This window comes from Meleagris gallopavo, chromosome 1 (assembly GCF_000146605.3).
Source record: "Meleagris gallopavo isolate NT-WF06-2002-E0010 breed Aviagen turkey brand Nicholas breeding stock chromosome 1, Turkey_5.1, whole genome shotgun sequence".
Lineage (NCBI taxonomy): Eukaryota > Metazoa > Chordata > Aves > Galliformes > Phasianidae > Meleagris > Meleagris gallopavo.
In genome coordinates, this window is record NC_015011.2 from 811,898 (window position 1) to 835,742 (window position 23,845).

Genomic DNA, 23,845 nt, shown 5'->3' on the forward strand with positions numbered 1-23,845 from the left:
CTTCCAACCCAACCATTCTGAGACCTTCAAGGTCCCTTCCAACCCAACCATTCTGAGTCCTTCAAGGTCCCTTCCAATCCAACCATTCTGAGACCTTCAGGGTCCCTTCCAACCCAACCATTCTGAGACCTTCAGGGTCCCTTCCAACCCAACCATTCTGAGTCCTTCAAGGTCCCTTCCAACCCAACCATTCTGGGATCCTTAAGGACCCTTCCAACCCATCCATTCTGAGACCTTCAAGGTCCCTTCCACCCAACCATTCCAAGTCCTTCAAGGTCCCTTCCAAGCCAACCATCCCATGATTCTATGATCTTTAAGGACCCTTTCAACAGAGGTTGATTTCTTAAATTCTGTGTTTGTTAAGGTCCCTTCCAATCCATCCATCTTTGACTCCAGGATTCTAGCATTCCATGACTCAAATGATGATGTGGTCAGTTAAAGTCAATACAGGCTTGCTGTGATGCTGCCTTTCTCACTCTCCTGCCCTGTGTTTCCTCTTGCCTCCTCTCCAAGTTTGATTTGAACAGAAATGTTCAATAATTCTTTACTAATTCCCAGTAATTCTTTCAGCCAATATTCAAATGCTCGTGCCAGCTGCACTTTTGCCTTTTGAAGACACAATTTCAAGCTGCATGCTCCATGGCAGAGCCGTGTGCCACGTTCAGAGTACATTCCTTTCTCCTGAAGGATCCTGCAGCTTTACCCAGCACTGATGTTTTACTGTTCAGAGAGCTCCATGTCCCCGGAGCACTGGAAACCTCATGGGGAGAATCATTCGTTTTAAAAATAAATTTTTCTCTGATGATAAAATCTAGCAACAGGATCTCATAAACAGCCTGATTGGATCAGATCTGCATCTGAAGCATCGCTGGAGTGCTGCTGGGTATTGCAGGTATCTGTACATTCTGGGTATTCCTTACTTCAAAAGAAGTAGTTAAAGAGAGTGGAAAACATATCGAGAAACATTTTGATAATGCCCTCAGGAATGTGCTTTAATGTTTGGTTGTCTCTGCTGTGGGCAGGCAGTTGCCCCGATGAGTTTGTGGGTCCCTTTGAGTAATTCTTCTCTTCATTCCATTCTATTCTGTGCTTCTCCATTCTCCTCCTCCATTCTCCTCCTTCTCCTCCTTCTCCTCCGCCATTCTCCTCCTTCTCCTCCGCCATTCTCCTCCTTCTCCTCCGCCATTCTCCTCCTTCTCCTCCTCTATTCTCCTCCATCCTCTTCCACTCCAGACAGCAGCAGGTCCATGTGCCCTGGGAAGATGTTTCTTGCCATAAAGCCCCCAGCCTACAGTCTCTGCAAACACTTTTGGTTAAGTTGGTGGTTCAGGTAGTCAACAAGCTCACAAGTACTCCAAAACTGGGCTGTGTGGAAGGCAGAGGGTGGAACACAGACAGCAATGCAGCGAGTTAATGAGAAAATGAGACTTGAGTTCAACTTGTAAGAGCTGGATCGCTCCTCTAAAGGCTGCATCTGTTTTGGTGTTGACAAAAAGTCTTGAACTGGGAGAGCTCATTTTCTGTCCTCTTGGGAAGGAGATCTCTGAGCACAGGAGCTGGGAGCAGCCTGACATTTATTAACTTGTCGAACTCACTCTTGCAAGTTAGCCTGAAGCTGGGCAGACCTCAAATTCACTCAACTTCCCGTGGTTTTATTTGCAGCAGAAGGCTCAAATGCTTTTTCCTCGGGCTCTCGCTCCCCCTTGTGACCATGTGTGGCTTTTGCAGCCCATCGCATGCATTAAACTCTCATTATCTTAATTCTCCGAGCAGCCTGTCCTGCTGCTGAGTGCAGCCTCATCCCCTCACTTCTGGTGCCACAGCAGGAACTGAGCCATTGAATTCCACCCGACTTTTCAGCGGAGGACCTGGTCTGTAAGCTTCTACATTTTTCTGCTCGTTCCATCCAGAACTGCTAATTCTTCTTCTCCAATGAGACCTTTATTCATGTTTTTTTGGTGACCATGAAGACTTGAGCTGGTTCTCTTCTCTGCCTTTAAATATATTGCGAAAAAAGATTGTCCTTGGTTCCTTGAGCCTGGTGCCCATCTCATCTCTCTGAATTGGGCTCTTTTAAAGCTTTTTCTGAACTTGTATTGTCCCTTGAATCTATGGCAGCCAGGCTACACTGTTTTTTGTGGTGTTTTTGTTTTTGTTTTTGTTTGCTAATGAAAGGTGTAGAATAGAACAGCTCCATTGGAAGGGACCTACAAAGATCATTGAGTCCAACTGCCTGAGGGCCTCAGGGCTCACCAGTTCTAAGGACATGATGTAGTGATGAGTCGGTGTTTGGACATGATGATCTTAAAGGTCTTTTCCAACCCTTAATGATTCAGTGATTCTCTGAGGGCATTGTCCAAATGCCTCTTGAACACTGATGTGGGCAGGCTGGAATACATAACCTGGTCTTGGTGCAGATGTGCAACTGGATGGTGGTCCTTGATGCAGATATGCAAAGGTTGATGGTCCTTGGTGCAAATGGCTGCAGGATGATGATGTAGATGTCCACCAGGACTGGACCCTATGCAGTCAGCTCACCCGACTTCTGCTAAAGACCCATATCCCATTTGTTGACCCATATTCCTATTTTGTTGACAGGGACAGCCAAGTGTCCTTGTTCTTTATTTAAGTATTTTGAAGGCTAAGAAGAGCATGGGAGAGAGAACCTGGAGTGTCAGCATGGTTTGTAAGTCAGCAGCTCTTCCTCCTTATGGTAACGGTGCTGGCAAACGGTGGGAGTGAGTTGCTGCAGTTCACCAGGGAATCCTGCAAGAGCAAATCCTGTAGCTTTGGAAAATCTCAGCTACTTGTCCCTTGGGGCAGCAGCAGTCAGGCTACGTGCATTTTTGCTGGTAAGGTATTTGTGTGTTGCTTGGAGCAGAGGATAAAATAGCCCAAAGCTCGAAGCAGTGCTGAACAGAAGCTGCTTTCACTCAGGAAGGAGGAGCGTGCCAGCAGGGCGAAAATCTCACCAAAACCCAACAAGCTTTCCCCAGTTTCTGTTCATGGAGGTGATTCAGACAAAATCCATCTGCTTTGCAGGAAAAGAGGAGTGTGTAAGGTGTGTTAACACTGGATATTTCTGCTGCTAGCAGCAGAGGGAGCTGCAGCTGAGTCAGCCAGTTCCACCTCTGCTTTTCCGTGGGACTGAGCGACACACAAGTCCTTTAAGACTATTTCTGATTCTTCATACAGCCATGGGATTACAAAGTCTATTTGCAAACATATTGAGTTTAAATCCAGTAGTAGAGGCATCTGGCTGGCTGCAGCTGCAGAAATGAGCTGAGCAAGGCATCCAGCACTGGGGGCAGAAATGAAGAACCCAGCAAACTCCTGGAGCTGGGCACGGGGCTGACACTGATGGAGGTGGGGAATGGCAGCGCCTGCACCGCTGCTTTCCATATGCCAGCATGGATGGTGAGTTACTTACCATGCTATTTTCATTTCCACATCACTGTCTGATGGCTGCTGTAGGGAACTGGAAGTCTCAGGAGGAGTTGGGCATGCTTGGGTCTCACTGATCTGCATTTGGACACAGGGGTTTTGGGATGCAGTGATAGTGCCATTGGGTTATAATAACACTAGGATACGGTGACACTGGTACATGGTGATGTTGGGATACGGTGGCACTGAGAGACAGGGATGGTGTTGGGATATGATGATGTTGTGATGTGGTGGTGTTGGGATATGACAACAGTGGGATACAGTGACACGGGGGTATGACGGTGTTGGGATATGGTGACACTGGGATGCAATGACGTGGTGGTAGGATGGCGTTGGGATATGGTGGTGTTGGGATACAGTGAAATGGAGATAAGAAGGCACTGAGGGATATGATGACGTTGGGATGTGGTGGCACTGGGAAACAGCAATGCTGGGATAAAGTGACGTCAGGACATGATGGCACGCAGCTAGCAAGAGAATCAGTGAAGTCCAAGATCTCCTGGACATGCTCCCCTGCCAGGACCCTTCTCCAGCATCAGGTGCCAAACTGCAGGTGACTGATGACACAGGACATGGTCCCTGCCCAGTTTCCAGGCTGTTTTTGCATTAAGAGCCAATTTTATAGCAATTTGGGACTGGTGGGAAGGAGGAATGGGAGAAAACACGGCACATTTCAGGGGACTCAGTGTTTCATCAGCTACGAGATCAGCATAGCAATTACTATCTCTTTAACTATTTCAATTCTCGTTATCAAATTAATTCTTAAATCAGATTCTGACATTGCCATAGCACCTGTGACACTGCAGCCACGCCTCAGGGCAGCGTGTGCTTCGCGTCGGTAGCAGAGGGGGTTGGAAACAGGAAAATATGCTTTTCTCTGCTTGGTTTCTCTGATGGAAAGAATTCCCCAAGCAGCTGAAAACACATCGACCTTGCTCCGAAAACCAGGGAGGGCTGGGAGGCAGAGGGCGTGTATCTGGAGCTCAACTTGACGTTGTCCACGGGACTCATTTTCCTAGGTTTCCACTCATCTCTTTCTATTTTTGGAGTCGTGCCTCTTGGTATTTCTTCTAAAAATACAGAGGTCACCAGAATAAGAAGTTTATATGCTCATACAAAGCTATTCTTAGTGCTTGATCTTTGTCTACAAGTGCAGCCCATGCGTGGAGGTTGGCTCCCAACTCATCGTTCCTTTCCATGTCCCACGTCGGGTGCCCTCAGTGGAGCTTCCTGAGGCTCTGTTGATTTCACAGCTTCTTTCTGTAAGACCACACTTTACCATTCAGCGCCGTGTTCCTTTTCTGTAATTTTTTTAGCTTTTCACCCATATTGCATGTACATCAGCAACAAAGAAATGAGCTTTCATAGAATAGAATATCTTGAGTTGGAAGAGACCCATAAGGATCATCGAGTCCAACTCCTGACAGCGTTGTGTTGGTAGTGATGAACTTTGCATCGTGTGCAGCTTTACTTATTGCTTCAAATTTGGTGGGGGTTTTTTGGTGCTGATCAGTACCTTGTGAAGAGCAGATCTGTCCCCCTCTGTGATCTTCCCCTTTAGGACCCCCGGATCCTGGTGCTGTTGAATTTGGTGCTGCTGAGATGAGCGCTACATGATGACTTCATTGAAATTCTGAATTTAAGTTCTGAGCAGAGTTTGTGATCCTGATTTTAACTCAACTGATTTGAATTCTATGTGCTTTCTCGGGGCAGTGTGGAAGCGAACAATCGCGCTTTAAATAATGATTAGCCTAAGCCTCAGAATGCTCATCCTCATTAAGGTCATTATTTCAAGCAGCTCTGTATACTCTTACCTTAACACTCACCCCAAGCCTCCACATTTGCTACAGCACAGCTCTTTCTATTAACCAAACATCAAAAAACACATGATCCACATGGGATCTGATGGTTTCTTGATAGTTCTCCAGCCTTATTTTTAGAGGAGGTTTTAATCATGTAGAGCTTATTAAATTACAGTGATGCGTTGAGACTAGTGTTGAAGTCCCAATATCCATTGGGCCATTGCTTCCCAGTGCCTTCTGAGAAATAGAGAATCATGGAATCACAGAACAGTTGAGTTGAAGGGGACCATTGGGTTGAAGGGATCATGAAGTTGTGATATGGTTAGATCAGAAGGGACCTTAAAGACCATGGAATCACAGAATGGTTGGGTTGAAGGGGACCTTAAAGATCAATCATGGAGTGATTGGGTTGAAAGGGACTTTAAAGATCATGGAATCATGGAGTGGTTGGGTTGGAAGGGACCTTGAAGATCATGTAATGACAGAATGATTGGGTCAGAATCTTAAAGATCATGGAATCATGGTAAGGTTGGGTTGACGGGGACCTTAAAGATCATGGAATCATGGAGTGGTTGGGTTGGAAGGGACCTTAAAGATCATGGAATCATGGAGTGGTTGGGTCAGAAGGGACCTTGAAGATCATGGAATCATGGAGTGGTTGGGTTGGAAGGGACCTTGAAGATCATGTAATGACAGAATGGTTGGGTCAGAACCTTAAAGATCATAGAATCATGGTAAGGTTGGGTTGACGGGGACCTTAAAGATCATGGAATCACAGAATGGTTGGGTTGAAGGGGACCTTAAAGATCAATCATGGAGTGGTTGGGTTGGAAGGGACCTTAAAGATCATGGAATCATGGAGTGGTTGGGTTGGAAGGATCCTTAGAGACCATCCAGTTCCAACACTCAAATACAGGTTCTGCCTCTTCTTTGGTTGTTATAGAAATATAGGTTCTCCCTCTTTGATTCTCTGTGCAATAAAGTTCCTCTGTAGGAGTCATCTTGGTTGCATTCTCAGAGCAAAATGTTTGGAAAAGGGCTCCGAAAATGAAATGAGAAAGTGTCAGCAGTGGTGGGGCCAGGTTGGACTCCGGGAGTGCCGTAATGAGAACCCGCTTTGCAGCGTAACAAACACCATCATTGTTTTAGTTGCTCGTTAGTTAATGTTGTTCTAATGAGGCTCTGCTAATGGCATCATCTGACATTGGGCAAAAAGAAGGTTGGGGGAGTTAAAAAGAGCCTAATTAGCAAGTTAATTATAGTGGGCGAGGAAACGGCCTGGTTATATAAATCAGCTTTTGTTACGCACACATGGTAAAAACCGCTCCGAGCTCGGGGAGCAGAAGTGGGGTTGGAGGTGGGAATGTCACACGGAGCTGGGGTTCCTCAGCCCAAAGGGAGCCCAGGAGCCTCCTGCTGCTGCACCTTCCCTGCCTCCTTCCCCAGCAGCCGCAATAGGAGCCGCCGGCACCCGCAGCATGCTGAACAAGAAGAAGTACAATGTCGATGGCGATGCAGGGAGAAAAGCCCAGGTGAGGGCAGCCCCCAGGCACCCTAAGGCTGTTTCCTGCCCCCAACATCCCTTTCTTTCTGTCTCTGTCCTCCTTTGTTTCCCCAAAATCGCCTCTTTTGGAGCTGGTGGGGGAAATCCCTCCTTTCTGCAGAACTCCTCTTTATTTTCTCTCGGCGCAGCGGGGCTGGTCTATGTTGCACTAGGATGAACTGCGGGCACCAGAACCGCGGTGCAAAGACCCAGGAACATCCTCAGCTAGAAGCAAAGCTTCTCTCATTTGCACATAAGGACTCGTGGCTCCTTGCACATTAACACTTGTGGCTCAGGTTTCTCAGATTGAAGCAGCTGGAGGTGGAAAACCACAGCATCGGTGCAACTCCTAAGCCACGCACCTGCAGCTCTCCAAGCCTTCCTATTCCCTCCTAATTAACACAGCCAGCTGCCACCTGTGGAGGCATTTCTACTGGAGCTCAGGTTCCACCTGCATCCTCTCTGTCTGATCCATCCTGCAACACCGCTTGTTGAACAGAGCCAAAGTGATGGAGATGCTCCTGCACGTAGAGACACTTTGAGAGGTCTGAATGCAATTACTGCACCGCTCGGAATAACTGCACCTTGAATGGGCGACGTGGGAAGGGGGAGTCCCAGCAGAGCTCTGTAATAGCAGCTATTCATTCCCTTGCGAACTATCTCCAGCGTATCCCATCGTTGCACGCTGATAACCTGGTGCTTTCGTGGAGTGGTTCTGCTCTCAGGGGTTTGGGTTTAAATGAAAGAAGAAAAGTTATTTCAGGCGAACAGCTTCTTAGGAAAGGAGTATAAACCCCATTGTGTGCTCAGGTACTCTGTCCCACCGGGACCCACTGTGATTCCTGGGGATGAAGGAGCTCCCATCACTTTTTCCCTTGATTTCTAGCCTAAAAAGTGGCTCATACAGCCCACTGCATGGGCAGTGCTGTTGCTTAACCCCCTCAAACTCAGCTTTATGTTCCCAGAAGAGTCAAATTCCTTATGCATAGGTGACTTCTTCAAGCAAAACCACCCTCTCAGAATACCCCGAGGGTTCAGTTAATAGACTCAACTAATGGTTAGCAGTAAATTGGAGATGTAAATATTTAATCCCACTGCACCATGTTGCCTTGTATTTTGCCCATAGCAAAGTCCAAGGAGTTTTGCAAGTCATGTTTCTGATTGTACAGAATGGGTTGGATTGGAAAGGACTTTATAGAGCATGGAATCGTGGAATGATTTGGGTTGGAAGGGGCTTCACAGATCATGGAATCATTGAGTGGTTGGTTTGGAAGGGTCTTTATACATCACAGAATCATGGAATGGTTGGTTGGAAGAGATTTTATAGATCATAGAATCATGGAGTGGTTGGGTTGAAAGGGGCCTTAAAGATCATAGAGTTGTGGAGTGGTTGGGTTGGAAGACACTTCACAGATCATGGAATCATTGAGTGATTGGTTTGGAAAGGTCTTTAGAGATCACAGAATCGTGGAGTGGTTGGGTTGGAAGGGGCCTTAAAGATCATAAAATCACAGACATGGAGCAGCCCCACTGCTTCTGGAAGAGCACTGGGAACAAGGGGAGCCTGATGGGACCACCATCCAGAGCCCAGAAATGGGACATGGGGACAAACCCAACCTCCGTGGCCCAGCAGTGGGATCATCTGCAAGAGCAGGTGTTTGGATTGGGGCAAGCACTGATTATTTGGCCTTATTCAGCCAAAATTGATTAGTAGGGAGTTTTTCAACCAAGAGTGGGGACCAATGAAACGTGGACAAAGAATTCCTGCAACAAGAGGCTTGTTGGCTCCCTTGTACAACAGGGAGCCTACCCTGTTGTAAATGCATCTCTTAAACCTCATTTCACCCTAAGAAGCATCCAGACAGGGGTGACTCTGCTCTAATTATCCCTCCTGCACATTATGAATCTGAGTAATTACTCCTAATGGCTCTGTGTGGCGGCTGCCGCTCACGTCTTTTTCTTGGCAATGCTGACTGCAGCACTTGGGTCCCTGTTTGACCCAAGGTGGCCCATTTTTGAGGCAGGGGAGGGCTCAACTATGCTCTCTCCCACTGTTTATCCAAGCATCCTTACATGACCTTGGGTGATAGAAATACCCAATCCTAAACACTCCTTCACACAGAGTGTGGCTGGAATTCATGACCTGGGGTGGTTTGGGTTTTGTTTATTGTACTTCTTTGCAGTAAGCAAAGGGGTTTCTCATTCATTGCAAAGAACACTGCAGGGTATGTCAATCCCTTGTCACTTCTGCAGAAGCTGGGGAGCAATCAGGCTCTCCTGCAACAAATAACTTTTATTTATAGGGAAAATAAGTTTGCGTGGAATGGGGATGGAAACCATCTAAGTTTTGTGCTGTAAGAAGGCTCAAGGAGGAGCGTCAGTTATTCAGAGGAGGGCTCGGGATCCTTCTGCCCAGTCCTTGGGTTTTTCCACCTGCTCTAACTCCCTGTTTCTCTCCCCAGATCCAGTTTGCTGACCAGAAGCAGGAATTCAATAAGCGCCCGACGAAAATCGGCCGCCGCTCGCTGTCCCGCTCCATCTCACAGTCATCAACGGACAGCTACAGCTCAGGTTGGTGCCTCCCCCTGTCCGTGTGTCCCGTCCCTATGTCTGTGCATCCCAACATCTACTTGTCCCATCCTGACATCCACCTGTCCCATCCCAACATCTGTGGATCCCATCTCAACATCCATGTATCTCAATGTCTGCGTGTTCCATCCCATGTAGACCATGGAAAAGGAGAAACATGGGAAGGGATTTTTCTTTTATCTCATCATCTTGACATGTATTTGAGTGAAAAAATAGGTTGTTCTGCTCTTCAAACTCTCCTTTTAACCCTTGCGTATATCTCCTGCTGCCTTTCCTCCTCTCCTTCCCTTTCTTTTTCTCTTCCCATTCTTTCCCTCCTCTCTTCCCCTTTATTTCCTCCTCTTTTTTCCCATCTGATTTCTTTGGGCACTCCCAGTTTATACTGAAAGTTCATTACTGGAGCAGACTGTGAGGATTTATTAAAACCTAACGAGATGAAGATCAGGCTGACTTCACTGTGTGCCCCACACATGAAATGTCCGAAATGTTTGGTGCTGATGCAGAAACACGACACAGCAAAGTCCTAGAAACAAACCTGGGGGAAATGGGTGTTTTTCTGGGGATGGGAATTGCTCACTGGGGATGTTCTCACATTTTGGGCAATAGACCCATTCAAGGTCCATGGCACAGTGAGGCAGTGCTGCTCACTACCTGAAATGCAGGTCCTTCTCCCTCTCCCTTCCCTTCCCTTTCCTTTCCCCTTTTTTCCTTTTCCCATTTTTTCATTTTCTCTCCTCTCCTTTCCTTCCCCTTTCCTTCCCCTATTCTCTCTCTGCTTTCCCTTCTTTCCCTTCTTTCCCTTCTTTCCCTTCTTTCCCTTCTTTCCCTTCTTTCCCTTCTTCCTGTTTTTTCCCCCTCCTGTATTTCCCCTCCATTTTTCCCTCCTGTTCCCCCCCCCTTTTTTATTCCCTTCTTTCTCCCCTTCCTTCTCCCTCCTTACCTCCCCCTTCCCCTTTTTTTTCCTTTTTAACCCTTTTTTTTTCTTCCCCCTTTTCTCCCTTTTTCATCTTTTCTCCTTTCCTTTCCTCTCCCCTCCCATCAGTGCGCAAGAATCTGGCTCACATCTGGATGAGATTTGATTTACAAAAGTTGCCTTCAGTCCCAGGAGATCTGCAATTCTTCAGACATCTCTGCCCAGCTCTGTGATCCTCCCAGAGCCCTCAGCATTGCACAATGAGATTTGGGGTTGAGCAGCCCTGCTGCCCACCCTTGGATCCGCACATGGGTTTGGGAACAGGCTTCTGGCAGAGACATTCCAGGAGTACTTAATTACTGCTAAGAGCATTAGAGCTGAGTGGGTGTGGGGAGCCCAGCACTGAGCAGCTCGGTCCTTGGGATCACTGGAGGGTTTCCTGGGAGCCAGAAGGAAAAGGAACTGGAACTGGGGTGCTGCCTGATGGCTGTGCCTCGGATCTTCTGCTGTGGAAATGCAAGCCGTTGGTAGGGGATTGCATGGGCTCTGAGTTCTTGGAAGGTGCTGCAAATCCTTTTTTGGGTCATTCCTACAGTCTGGGTGCCTCCGTAGCACTGTGGTTGTGGGCAGAGGTAGGACCACAGGCTCAGCTGTGATGTCTCTGCAATGCAATTCATCCACTCTTCATATCATTCTACTCCTCTAGCATTGTTTAAGCACAGAATTGAGGTAGAAAGATGCAAATCAGTTCTGGAAATCATGCAAATCAATGTCCTGGAGATCATTATCTCTTGGAGACCATTCCAGGAGAGATGCTGGGTGCTGAGAACCTCCAATTCTGGGACTCTGACTCATAATGAGTTGCAGTTCCAAAAGGAGCTCAACAAAGGGAAGTATAGAAATAAACTCATCGGAGGGCATTTGATGAGTGAGCTGCAGTGGTCAGCTCTGCTGAGCTCCCAGTGCTGCTCCAGGGGATAATTTTGATGCCAGGTCTTATGTTCATGCAAATCCACGCAGAATGGTGCCACTGTGAGCTGGGGAATGGTGAAGGGCTTTGAGTAATGCTGTGTGAGGAGTGAGTGATGGGCTCCTGAGTTGGGTGCCGAGGGGCAGCTCCTGCCAGAGAGGAAGGGAAAGAAGAGGAAAAGGAAGAGAAAGAAGAGGAGGAGGAGGAAGAGAAGAAAGGGGAAGAAGAGGAAGAGGAATAGAAGGAAGGGGAAGAAGAGGAGGAAGGAGGAAGAGGCAAAATAGTGTCGGAATGTTTCTTCCTTTCCCTTTCCCTTTTCCTTTATCAAACAAGCAAAAGGAAGGAGCACATGGTTAGTGGGCATGGTGGGGATGGTTTGGTGGTTGGGCTTAGGGGATCCCAGATGTCTTTTTCAACCCTAATGCTTCTTTGAGTATGAAAGCTTTGCTCCCTCTCTGACCTCCTGTTCTCCCCCAGCTGCCTCCTACACCGACAGCTCCGACGATGAGACCTCCCCCCGAGACAAGCAGCAGAAGAACTCCAAAGGCAGCAGTGATTTCTGTGTGAAAAACATCAAACAGGCAGAATTTGGGCGTCGAGAGATCGAAATCGCTGAGCAAGGTAAAACACCGCGTTCCTTCAGCTCTGCATGGTTCAGGGTTTGTTGCACTGCTCTTCCTTCTCCTGAAGGTGGAGATTTGGAAAATGTGATGATATTGAATCCTAAATTGTGGGAAGAAGCTTCTTTGCTGGTAGAAATTTGGAAAATGTGATTATGTTGCATTCTGGGTAGTAGGGAAAAAACCTCACAGGGATATAGGATTTGTTTCAGCTGTGCCCTGACTTCTTTGATGCCTCCATTGAAGCCTTTTGCTTCTCCATGTGTGGCACTGATGGACCTCTCTCCATTTTGCCTTTCAGAAATGCCTGCACTGATGGCATTGAGGAAGAGAGCTCAGGGAGAAAAGCCACTGGCTGGGGCCAAGATTGTGGGCTGCACACACATCACAGCCCAGACAGCGGTGAGATCCCATCCATAACCTCCTCCTGTTTTATTTCAGTGTGGGACTGATGGAAATGTGGCTGCTGAGTGCTGTGGCTGCCTGTTAGAGCTACAAAAACACTTGGGTTTGAGTTCTTTAAGGTCCTTTCCAACCCAACCATTCTGGGGCTCTGTGATCTTTAAGTACCCTTCCAATCCAACCATCCCACGGTTCTATGACCTTCCAACCCAACCATTCTATAGTTCTGTTATCTTTAAGGTTGGCCCCTTCCAACCCAACCATCCCATGGTTCTATGACCTTCCAACCAAACCATTCTGTAGTTCTGTTATCTTTAAGGTTGTTCCCTTCCAACCCAACCATCCCGTGGTTCTATGACCTTCCAACCCAACCATTCTGTAGTTCTGTTATCTTTAAGGTTGTTCCCTTTCAACCCAACCATCCCATGGCTCTGTGATCTTTGAGGACCCTTCCAGCCCAAGCCATTCTATAATCCCATAATTCTATTGGTAGTCAAAATCAGTAATACAAGTTCATATCATAGCTTCACTGAACTTCACATTGCCAGTGGTGAAAATGAATTACTCTCTGGCCATGGATCTGTTCAAGCACCACAAATGTGTTTTGTATAACTGCAGGTGGTGTAGCAGAGATGTTCTCCGTAGCTCTTCCTAACTCTTAGGATAGGACATGATCCTGAATGTGGTTCTGTGAGGCTGTGCTCCCTCTGAGCTTTGTGGGCATCTCTGGATGTGCTCAGAGGTGATGTGAGGTGTCTGTAAGGCACTGCTGTTGGCAGTGGTAGCAGAATCAAAGTTCCTCTATCAGATATGCATGGAGATGTGGTGGGTGGTGATGAATGCAGCTGTGCCGTGTGAAAGCTGTTGGTTCTCCTCCAAAAACAGCACAGGAGTGGCAGTGGGGGTTTAGGAGGCATGGTGGGGATGGGTTGATGGTTAGACTTGATCCTCAAGGTCTTTTCCAACCTCAGTGATTCTGTAATTCTCTGGGTACGATGGGGAAGGGTTAATGATTGCATTTGATGACCGTGGAGGTCTCTTCCAACCTTGATGACTCCGTGATTCTATAAGTTGATATTTTGGATTTGTGTAAGGCCAACCTCAGCTCTTCTTCCTGATTTTGTTTTTGTTTTTGTTTTTTTTTAAATCCAGGTCCTGATGGAGACCCTGGGTGCACTGGGGGCCCAATGCAGGTGGGCTGCATGCAACATCTACTCTACCCTCAATGAAGTGGCTGCTGCCCTCGCTGAGAGCGGTAGGAAATGTCACCTGCTCTGCTTTTCCTGCTTTGAAAAGATTTCTGCCTGCCCCATCATACTGATGGGACTTACATTCACTTACATTCTCACATGTTCACTTACATTCTTTTCTAGTTTTTTAAATTATTATTATTACTGTCTTCTAAATTTAGAATAAACCTATAGGAGGATGAAATTACTGGTTCTTTCCATTAAGGAATGCACACTGGGTGCAGTTCAATTAGATGTGAAACTCAATTCCAGGAAGATGAGAAATTCTTAAATTTCAGTCATGGCTTTGCCTACAAGGGGTGAGGGAGAACTCTCTGGGACCAGCATTCACAAACCAGGAGCTGTTCATGTCCCACCTGGGAGATGCCTTAATTCGAATCCTGCTCTACCTGGGTAGATTTTCACCACTCCCCAGGAGAATTCATAGAGTCATAGAATTGTGGAATGGTTTGGGTTGGAAGGGACCAGAAAGACCATTGAGTCATGGAACGGTTGGGTTGGAAGGGTCCTTAAAGATCATAGAATCACAGAGTGGTACCCATCTCCCTCTCTGTGCCAGGATTCCCCGTCTTCGCTTGGAAAGGAGAATCTGAAGACGATTTCTGGTGGTGCATCGATCGCTGCGTCAACGTGGAGGGGTGGCAGCCCAACATGGTGAGATATCGTGGTCATGTTGGAGCTCCGAGCCAGAGGGAGCCCTCTTCTCAATGGGGCTTAGTGCAGTTCCTCTTGGTTTTAGGCACAACTTTGTCTTTTGTGGGGAAAAAAGAGCGAATGTAGGGGAATCTTTTGTAGCTGCCAAGTGTACAGTTTGCATTGTGATTTTTAGCCCTAGAGCTTGTGATCTAAATGAGATGAATAGTAATTAATGGGAGGAGACAGGCATGGATCCACATCGTTTATTTGCCAGTCTTGGCTTGTTTGAGTTTCAAAAAGAATTGTCAAGGTCAAAAAGTCCACCCACAAGTTATGAATCTCAGTCCAGACACAATATTGGCTTTTTTTTCTTCTTTTTGAGGAGTAGTTTCCCATTGAAAATGCCACTAATTGATAAAGTGAAGCTAGGAGAGCATGCACACCAATCCCAAAATATGAACCTCTGGTTTGGGAGCTCCGCATTTTCAGATACAATGTTGGGAAGTTCTGTATGAAACATGCTAAAATAATGTAAAATAAACAAAAACATGAATAAAAATGGAAAAATTTGGGAGCATTCTGTGCTCCTTGGGTTGGGCTGTGCGTGGATATCATGGGGCATGACACACATGGATGTGGCTTTGCTACAAAGAGGGTCCTTTGAGGGAAGATTTGGTGCAACTTTTCTCCCTTTGTGCCTTTTTGGGGTCAGAAGGAATTCTCAGCGTGCTGACACCGCAGTTACTTTTCTTCCAGATTTTGGACGACGGAGGAGATCTCACTCATTGGATCTACAAGAAATATCCCAACATGTTCAAGAAGATCAAGGGGATCGTAGAGGAGAGCGTCACCGGTGTGCACAGGTAAGGGGAAATGGCAGAGAAGGGCTGAGGGTGCTGCACAAGGGACAGCCTTTGGAGAAAGCCAAAGGTTTGGACCTAAGCTCGGTCTCTGGAAAGGAGTGAGATGTGGCAGAGGAAATTAGTATTGTTTTGAGGTGGGATTGCAGAAAGGGAGAGCTGCAGAGGTGTGGCTTCATCACAGAGTCATCCTGAAATCAGGGTGCTGCTTAGATCAAGAGTTTATATTTGTCCCCCCAGATGCGCTCCGTTCGTCCTAGCAAACCAAAACACTGGAGAACACGCATAGACACGTTTTTCACTGATCCTCTGCTTTTCCCTTACTTCTCACAGGCTCTACCAGTTGTCCAAAGCAGGGAAACTCTGCGTCCCAGCCATGAATGTAAATGACTCAGTAACGAAGCAGAAGTTTGACAACCTGTACTGCTGCAGAGAGTCCATCTTGGACGGGTACGTGCTGCTCTCTGTACAGTTACACATAAACATGTGCACACTGGGCTTCAGAGTTTGAATTTTGTGCTTGTGGGAAAATCATCCTGCAGAAAATGACATTTCTTCCTCTCCTTGTCTCTAATTTTCTTTTTTTTTATGGAATTGAGTGTCCATCCCTTTAAGTTTTGGCCCAACTTTGCCAAAGACAGGTGAGGTGAGGACAAGTTGCCTTCCCACAGTTCAGACCGTGCTGGATCTGGTGGTGCTTGTTGGAGGAGTTGAACTCCTCCTTACGGGTTCCTTCTGGTTGGGATATTCTGTGATTCTGTGGTGATGATCCCAGCAGCTCAGTCAGCCCCAAACAAAGAAGAAATTGGACTTCACACAGTGGCAGAGCTGCACCATGGATGATGAATTGAATATGTAGAAATGCAGACACATCTCCTCCTGCTGAATCCACTGCTGCTGAGCTGTGCTCACACTGCTACGCTCTCCTCCCACCTGGTAGCGCCAGAGCATCTCAGAGCTACAAAGTGGGCTTCTTGTTGACCACAACAGCATCTTTTTCCCAAGTCTTTGTGGAGCAGCTCATCCCTCATCTCGGCTTTGAAGCAGTCTTTTTGGTGTAGGTTGTCGTGACCAAAAGGGAAGAGGATCCATGTTTATAATATGTGTCCCAGTAAGAGGACGTGAAGATGACCCTTAAAACGACTGCTGCTTCCCTGCATGATCTTGCAGTTTCATCGCCACAATTCTGCTGCATTTTGCCCTAAAAGATAGGTAATGTCTGGGTCAAATCAACGGCGATGGAATCCAACTCTTCATGCCAAAACATCCCATAGCGTGAGCCAGCAAAGAGCCCATGATGTCTTGCTCTTCCTGCCTTCAAAACATGGAATAGTTAAGTCAAAACCATCATCTGTCTGGTCCCCAAGATCCATGATGTCCACAGAGCTCAACATGTCACAGCTGCATCTTGTGAGAAGCTGCAGTGGAAAGACACCTTGATGAAGTCATTCCTTGACAAAATAATTGCTTGATGAAGTCTTTCCTCGATGAAGCCACTCTTCAGTGAAGCCATTCCTTGATGAATTAATCCCTTGATGAACTAACTCCTTTAATTACACAGCTCTTCCTTCTAATTATGCCCCAGGGCCTGGCCAGAGGCAGCATTGTCGTGGGGCTCAGTGCCTGGTGAGGTGTTGCTCCCAAGTTCTGAGTGCCTGAGGGCAGAGTTGTTATTTTGCTGCACCTTTTAGCAGGCTAAAAAGGTTGGAATCCTTAAACAGATTTTTTATTTCTTGTGATTTCATGTTTCATTTATTGTCTCGATTGAAATGGGTGAAGGCTCGTTGTCTCAGTTGTGACAGGACAGGCACTGAGATGGGGATGAGGGAAACCTGAGCCAAGGTGCAAGGAAACCTGCTGGAATTTTAATCTGAATTCCTCGGGAAGTGTGGGGGAATTTCACCTTCCCTGCACTGCTGACCTATTTCTGCATGCCAAAAATAGCCTGCAATGTAGGGCACTCCTGGGGAGGAGGCAGAAGGAGAATGGGTGGGAGGGGGAGCTCTGCTGGGGGAGAGCACTGGTTTCTGGCAAGAAAATACCGCCTCTGTGTCTTCTGTAGGTGTTTCCATGAGACATCTTGGCTTTTTTTTAATAAAATGAGACACAAAGAAGTTATTTTTGAAAAGATTTTAGAGATCTGAACTGAAAAAAAATATATATAGATGTGTAATCAAACCCCAAATCTGTCCTCTTTGTTCCAATTCTTAGCACCCAAATTGGCCAAAGGGAAATTCTCATTTGGGAATAGAAATGATTCCTGTTCCTGCTGCTGGATTTTAATTCTTTGTTTCTCTTTCCTTAGCCTGAAGAGGACGACAGACATGATGTTCGGAGGGAAGCAGGTGGTGGTGTGTGGCTATGGGGAGGTAAGGGGTTCCACTGCCCAGATGAGTGCTCTCCTTGCGAGATGTGCAGCAGAAACCAAACCTGAGCTTTAAGATGTATCACTGCTCAATATTCAGAGCATCTGAACTCTAAAATACCAATATTGAAATGTTAAGGGACACAAAAATACCTGCACGTGGCAATGATCGGAGGCTGAGCTCTGTGGGTGCACAGCTGTAGCGCTGTGTGCTGAAAGCTGCTCGGGAAATATAAGTGAGTTTTGCCTTATTGGTGTGTTTTCACCCTCAAATGGAGGGATCCTCTCGAGAAAGCAATTCCATTTTAGGGAGATGTTGGTCCTTATCGGTACTGCTGCGTTCCCTGGGTGGTATGGGTGGCTGACCCTCAGAGATGGAACTGTGACACTTCCTAAACAGAGCAGAGGTTGTACAGAACTCTGGAATGTTCCCTGAGATAAATGTAATCTCTTGGTGTTGTTTGTCCTTCTGGATACAAGGGCGACTTGGAGGGGGTAAAGAGCTCTCAGAAACCCAAATAATCAGCACTTTCATGTCTTCAGCTTCAAGCTGAGCTGCAGCCTGACCCATGTCCTTGATTGCTCCAAATCTGAGAATTTTGGGCAACCTGAGTTTAGCACTTGTATATTTTTCGTGCCTCTTCTACCTTCCCATGCCCCAAATCTGGGAATCCTGCATGCCTCAGAAGTCCCTCATCTTCCTCCTCCCTGCGCTCCTCTCCCTCCCAGGTGGGCAAGGGCTGCTGTGCGGCACTGAAGGCCATGGGCTCCATCGTCTACGTGACTGAGATCGATCCCATCTGTGCCCTGCAGGCCTGGTAAGCACCTGGCCTCACTCCTTTCTGGGGATATTCTGCAGGAAAATTGTGGCCACGAAGCAGTGGGAAGCACTTGCAGGTTGTTTGGGTTTGACCACCCTCAATAAGCAGAATGTCTGGGTTCCATCACCATCACCTGCAGAATTTTTGGGTATGACCCCCAAAAGGGATTTGCAGCAGGAAGAAGCAGTAATTGGGACAAGCTGAGAGATCCAGTGGGAAGAAAAAAAAAAATTACAGTGACTGTGATTTTGTAGCTCAGGAGAGACAGAAATAAGCTCTCAGGGGAACTGCTGACAAATCCTCCAAAGTCCTGCCCTGGTTCTGCCATGTGCAGAGCGCACCTTCCTCAGTGAAACAAACAAAAATGGACATATTTGGATGCTGAGTTCACAACAGAAGACGTGAAACCCCAAAAAATCACTTTTTAGTGTCACATCTTGCACAGGAGACCCAAATTTCTATGCTTCACCCCAGAAATGCTTGGGGCACGGTGTTGATCAGCACTCCGTGTTGGCTGTTGTGCAGTGTTAAGAAGTTAAAATGAGTATCTGAGAGGTTTTTTTCTCTATTTTTGTCACATTTTTTGCTGCTTTTCCAATGACCTGTTTTTTCCCTCTCAGCATGGATGGGTTCAGGCTCGTGAAACTCAATGAAGTCATCAGACAGGTGGACATTGTCATCACCTGCACAGGTACGCAGTGCTGGGGTGGGCAGACGAGCACCCCATGACCAGATCTAAAGGAAAGGGCAAAAAATGGGGAAAGTCACACCAATAATTTGCATTTTATGCCTGTTGATATTTCTGCATTCTCTTTTCACAGGCAACAAGAATGTAGTGACCAGGGAGCACCTGGACCGGATGAAGAACAGCTGCATCGTCTGCAACATGGGGCACTCCAACACTGAGATTGATGTGGTGAGCACTGTGTAGCACAGGGTGGGTTCTGCGGGGCCACGGGGACCTCTTGGCCCCACTTCAGCATGAAATATTGAGTAAAATAACCCACCCATCCACTGCACAGCACTGCCAGGAATCCCAGAGGATGTCTATGATCTTTAAGGACCTTTCTAACCCAACCGTCCCATAGTTCTATGATGTTTAAGGACCCTTCCAACCCAGCCATCCCATAGTTCTATGATCTTTAAGGACCTTTCCAACCCAACCATCCCATAGTTCTATGATCTTTAAGGACCTTTCTAACCCAACCGTCCCATAGTTCTATGATCTTTAAGGACCCTTCCAACCCAGCCGTCCCATAGTTCTATGATCTTTAAGGACCTTTCCAACCCAGCCGTCCCATAGTTCTATGATCTTTAAGGACCCTTCCAACCCAGCCATCCCATATTTTTATGGTTCTTTGACTTTGACCATTTGCATGCTGTCTTTCAGGCAAGCCTGCGCACACCTGAGCTGACCTGGGAGCGGGTGAGGTCCCAGGTGGACCACGTCATCTGGCCAGATGGGAAGCGAATAGTGCTGCTGGCGGAGGTGAGAGGCACAGAAAGCGACCACCTCCCGCTGCAGGAGCATGGGGAGACCATGCCTCGCCCCAGGAGGGAGGCACAGCCTCAGGGTTTGGTGCTTTTCCTCCCCAGGGCCGCCTGCTGAACCTGAGCTGCTCCACAGTGCCCACCTTCGTGCTGTCCATCACTGCCACTACGCAGGTGAGTGGGGCTGGGGTGGGCCCACCCCATAGCATGCAGTGCTGACTCACCAAGCGTCCCCTCATGCAGGCTTTGGCTCTGATAGAGCTGTACAATGCTCCTGAGGGCCGCTACAAGCAAGACGTGTACCTGCTGCCAAAGAAAATGGGTAAGGACGTGCTGGTTGCCTTTTCTTGTTCTTTATTTCCGTACCAGTTTTGAGCAGACAAAGAGGTTTTGCCATGCTGGGCATCATCCTCATCCATCCTCATCCTCATCCTTGTGGCCTAGGGGTAATGGAGGTGCGGTTGGACACTTCACTTCTCCAGACCCAAATCTGGAAGTTGGAAGAGGCACAGCTCAACAGTCTCATTTTGATAAATTTGATTCTTTTTTTTTGAGTTTTGAGGCTCCTCTCTCAATCTGTCTCAATTCCGACAGTGAGTGTTTATGGGACGTGGAGTGCTTCCAAGATATGAATGCTTTGAGAAGGTCAGGGGGAGGGCAGCTTCTGTCTGGGCTGCAGAACAGCTTGCCCAAAGGTTTGTTTTTTATCAAAGAAAAGGACAAAGCCACTTCATATCGCAGCAGCAAAGGCAAATCTCTGCAGTTACAGCATTCGTGCTGTGATGCTTTGTGAAACTGTCGATGCTTTGTGCAGGGGATGGGTGGTGGGAGCTCTTTGCCTCTCTCAGAAGAGCTGCAGGGAGCTGTGCTTAGAGCTCTGCTCTCTCTGCTGCTCATTGCTCAGAGCTGTGCTCTGCTCGTTGCTTGAAATATTTCAGATGAGTATGTGGCGAGCCTCCACCTCCCGACATTCGACGCCCACCTGACAGAGCTCACGGACGAACAGGCCAAGTACCTGGGGCTGAACAAGAACGGGCCCTTCAAACCCAACTACTACAGGTGCAGCTCCTGTCGGTCACAGAACTGCAGAATCGTGGAATGGTGGGGTTGGAGGGACCTTATAGGTCATAGGGTTGAGTTGGGTTGAATTGGGAGAGACCTCAAAGATCCTGGAATGGGTTGGGTTAGAAGGAAACTTAAAGACTCTAGAACCATGATTGGGTTGAAAGGGACCCCAGCGTCCCACCAGTGCTGTGGGCTGGGTGCCCCCCAGCTCAGGCTGCCCATGGCCCCATCCGTGGCCTCGGGCACCTCCATGGATGGGGCACCCACAGCTTTGGGCATCAGTGCCAGGGCTGTATCACCTCTGGGTGAAGGATTTCCCCAACATCTGGCCTCAGTCTTCTCTTTTCTTGTTCAGAGCAGTTCCCTGTTGTTCTGTCACCATCTGTCCATGTACAAAGGTGCTCTCCTCTGTTCATGAGTTCCTCCAAGTTCCTCTCCGGTCTCCCCAGCACCTCACTCTTGCCCTGGTTGCACCCAGGCTGAGGACTCCCTGGATGGCAGCTGTTCCCACTGCAGTGCCCCCGGGCAGCTCTCAGGCAACCAGGTTATTTTTAAAGCCTGATGCATCAGGGCTGGCGCTCAGCAGCGCTTGGGCTCACACCAGAGAGGAGGCACTGAAAAACCCCACATTTTTGTGGGTCAGTTCTTCCTCCAGGCTCAGGATTTGAGGTGGTGTCATAGCCAATGCAGCTCTGCACACACACACACTCAGTGTAACCAAAGCCGCCCAACCCAAAAGCCAGTGTGACTTCTCCAAAATTTCTCCTCTTTCTGATAAGTTCTGCTGCTCTAAGCCAGGTTCGGGTGCTGGAGGTGGCAGTGCAGCTCCCTGTGCCCTGAGCTGATCCCAACCCACAGCCCTGTTGGCACCGCTGTGCTTCCCCTTCCCTCACCCCAACTAAAAATATCTCAGAATTCCGAGGGAGGAGATAGGACCTGGCTCCTTCCAACACCATTTCAGCCAACACCAGGTGTTGGATGCAATGGTCCCTATGGATCCTCTCCAACTCAGGATATTCTATCATTTTCTTAATATCCAGCCCAAAATTCCACAGTTTTTGTGTGCTGAACCCTCGTTTTCTCTCTTTTCCAGGTATTAAGTTCCTGCCACTGTAGCCACGAGGAACAGAACCCAAATCCTTTCTCAACTACTGTACAGGATGAAGCAGCGCAAGCTTGCTACGCTCGAGCCGGGCTTGCTCTCGTAGTAGACCGTGTGTTAGGTTATTTATTTATTGAATTAGAGTTCTGTGCGCGGCTCTGCCTCGTGTTCGTGCTGCCGCGGACTGGGAGACGCTCCGTTTCTTTCCCTTCGTTTCGTTTCTCTCTTTTTGGTCGTTCCCATTCGGGGCTGTGTGAGGATGAGGGTGAGGAAGGAGCTGATAGGGTGGGGACTCCCCGGCGCTGCGCTGCTGCTCCGTTCCCAGTGCCAAGCTTTGCCGTGAACCAAAGTTTCCTTCCTGCTGCTCGCGCTGCTCCGAATTACGGCCGGAGCGCAACGGCCGACAGCATCCACGTCAGGTCCTCTGCAGCCTCATTGGGAACACGCAGAGTCTGATTTCCCGGTGACATTCCTCCATCAGATCCATCAAACCCCCTCTGGGCGGAGGAGCCACTTGCACCCTGTTGGTGTAGAGTTGGGAATTGCGATCGTTCCGCGGTGCCAAACCGCGACGCGTTGGAGACAATGGAGGTTGGCCAACTGTTGGCCACAAAGTGGAGCTCCAGGGCGGTGTCCCAGCACTCCACGTCCCGTAGGCACCGCTCGATCCAAGCAACTTCCTGAAGAATCCTTCATCCACCTCTGGTCGCTGCCTGCTGCAGGTCCTCGCCGTGTCCTCAACGTCACTCACGCACAAGAAAGGAGGAACTGTGGAAGCACGGCCCCGCAGCCACATCCTGCAGCAAACAGTTCTTCCTGCTCCAGAACTGTGCCCAGATTTGAGATTTTGGGAAGAGTCCACGGAGCTGTTGGATGTTTTATGCTGGGGGCAGCACTGGGCCGAGCGTCCATATGTTGAGTGTTCCTACTCTAAGCTTCCCAACACTGAGCGTCCCTATGTGGCTCAGTTTCCCAGTGCTGAGTATCTACACACTGAGCACCCCAGCGTGGAGCTCAGCCCCCCAACAATGAGCTCAGCACCCAACTTGGATTTCTGGACCCCAACAATGAGCTCAGCACCCAACTTGGATCTCTGGACCCCAACAATGAGCTCAGCACCCAACTTGGATCTCTGGACCCAAACAATGAGCTCAGCACCCAACTTGGATCTCTGGACCCCAACAATGAGCTCCGCACCCAACTTGGATCTCTGGACCTCAACAATGAGCTCAGCACCCAACTTGGATCTCTGGACCCCAGCATGGAGCTCAGCACCCCAACATGGAGCTCTGGATCCCCACATGGAGCTCAGCACCCCAGCCATGAGCTCAGCACCCCACACTGAGCTCTTCACTGCCCCAGGATCATCTCTCCCGGCGGCCGTGCCGATTTCTAAGCCCTCATTTATCTTCATTTATCTTCCAGGTGATAGGACAAAAAAAGAATTTTTTTTAAATTACCCCCAAAATGGCCCCACCTTTTCCCACCTCTATTTTTAAAGTTCTTCTCCGTGTCATTCTGCTTCTCCTGTCAGCTTTTCCGCTTGCTTGGCTTTTCCTAATCAATCTGGAATTATAATATTCTGTGATCATCTCTAAATTAAAATGTGTAATTTTTTTTTCTTCTTTTTTTTTTTAATGTAACACATTTTTAAAGAATTAGGAAAAGGAGATTTAGGTAACACCAGCAAAATCGCATAAGGAAAATAATTCAGTTCTGATCTTTAGAAACAAATGAGACAAACCCATCATCGTCAGCTGCAGAGAGGGCAGCAAAACTTGGAGAACATTTTCAAAAGGATGTTTTAATTATTGATGTCTGAGTGATTGTATTAGAGCAGCAATAAAGACTCTGTAATCTCAAAACAGAAATAAAACATTGGAAAACCGATTTGCTCCAGAATTGGGGATGAGGGATGGGATGGGATGGGATGGGATGGGATGGGATGGGATGGGATGGGATGGAAGTGGGG

General features: G+C 47.9%; 1 protein-coding gene across 2 annotated transcripts; it reads left to right on the plus strand.

The window, feature by feature from the left end:
* Positions 1 to 9,251: 9,251 nt before the first annotated feature.
* AHCYL2 (adenosylhomocysteinase like 2) lies at positions 9,252 to 23,763 on the plus strand. 2 transcript variants are annotated; one of them, XM_031552566.1, is made up of 16 exons: positions 9,252 to 9,360; positions 11,739 to 11,882; positions 12,183 to 12,283; positions 13,436 to 13,538; positions 14,093 to 14,187; positions 14,926 to 15,032; positions 15,363 to 15,479; positions 17,335 to 17,398; positions 18,124 to 18,212; positions 18,836 to 18,906; positions 19,037 to 19,131; positions 19,606 to 19,704; positions 19,812 to 19,880; positions 19,950 to 20,028; positions 20,645 to 20,765; positions 21,865 to 23,763. In XM_031552566.1, the coding sequence occupies exons 3-16, from the start codon at positions 12,185 to 12,187 to the stop codon at positions 21,869 to 21,871; spliced, it is 1,215 nt and encodes a 404-aa protein (XP_031408426.1). In that variant the 5' UTR covers positions 9,252 to 9,360; positions 11,739 to 11,882; positions 12,183 to 12,184; the 3' UTR covers positions 21,872 to 23,763. The 2 variants fall into 2 exon arrangements, with proteins under 2 accessions (XP_031408426.1, XP_019468159.1); XM_019612614.2 differs by lacking the exon at positions 9,252 to 9,360 and adding an exon at positions 11,517 to 11,613.
* The last annotated feature ends 82 nt before the right edge of the window (positions 23,764 to 23,845 follow it).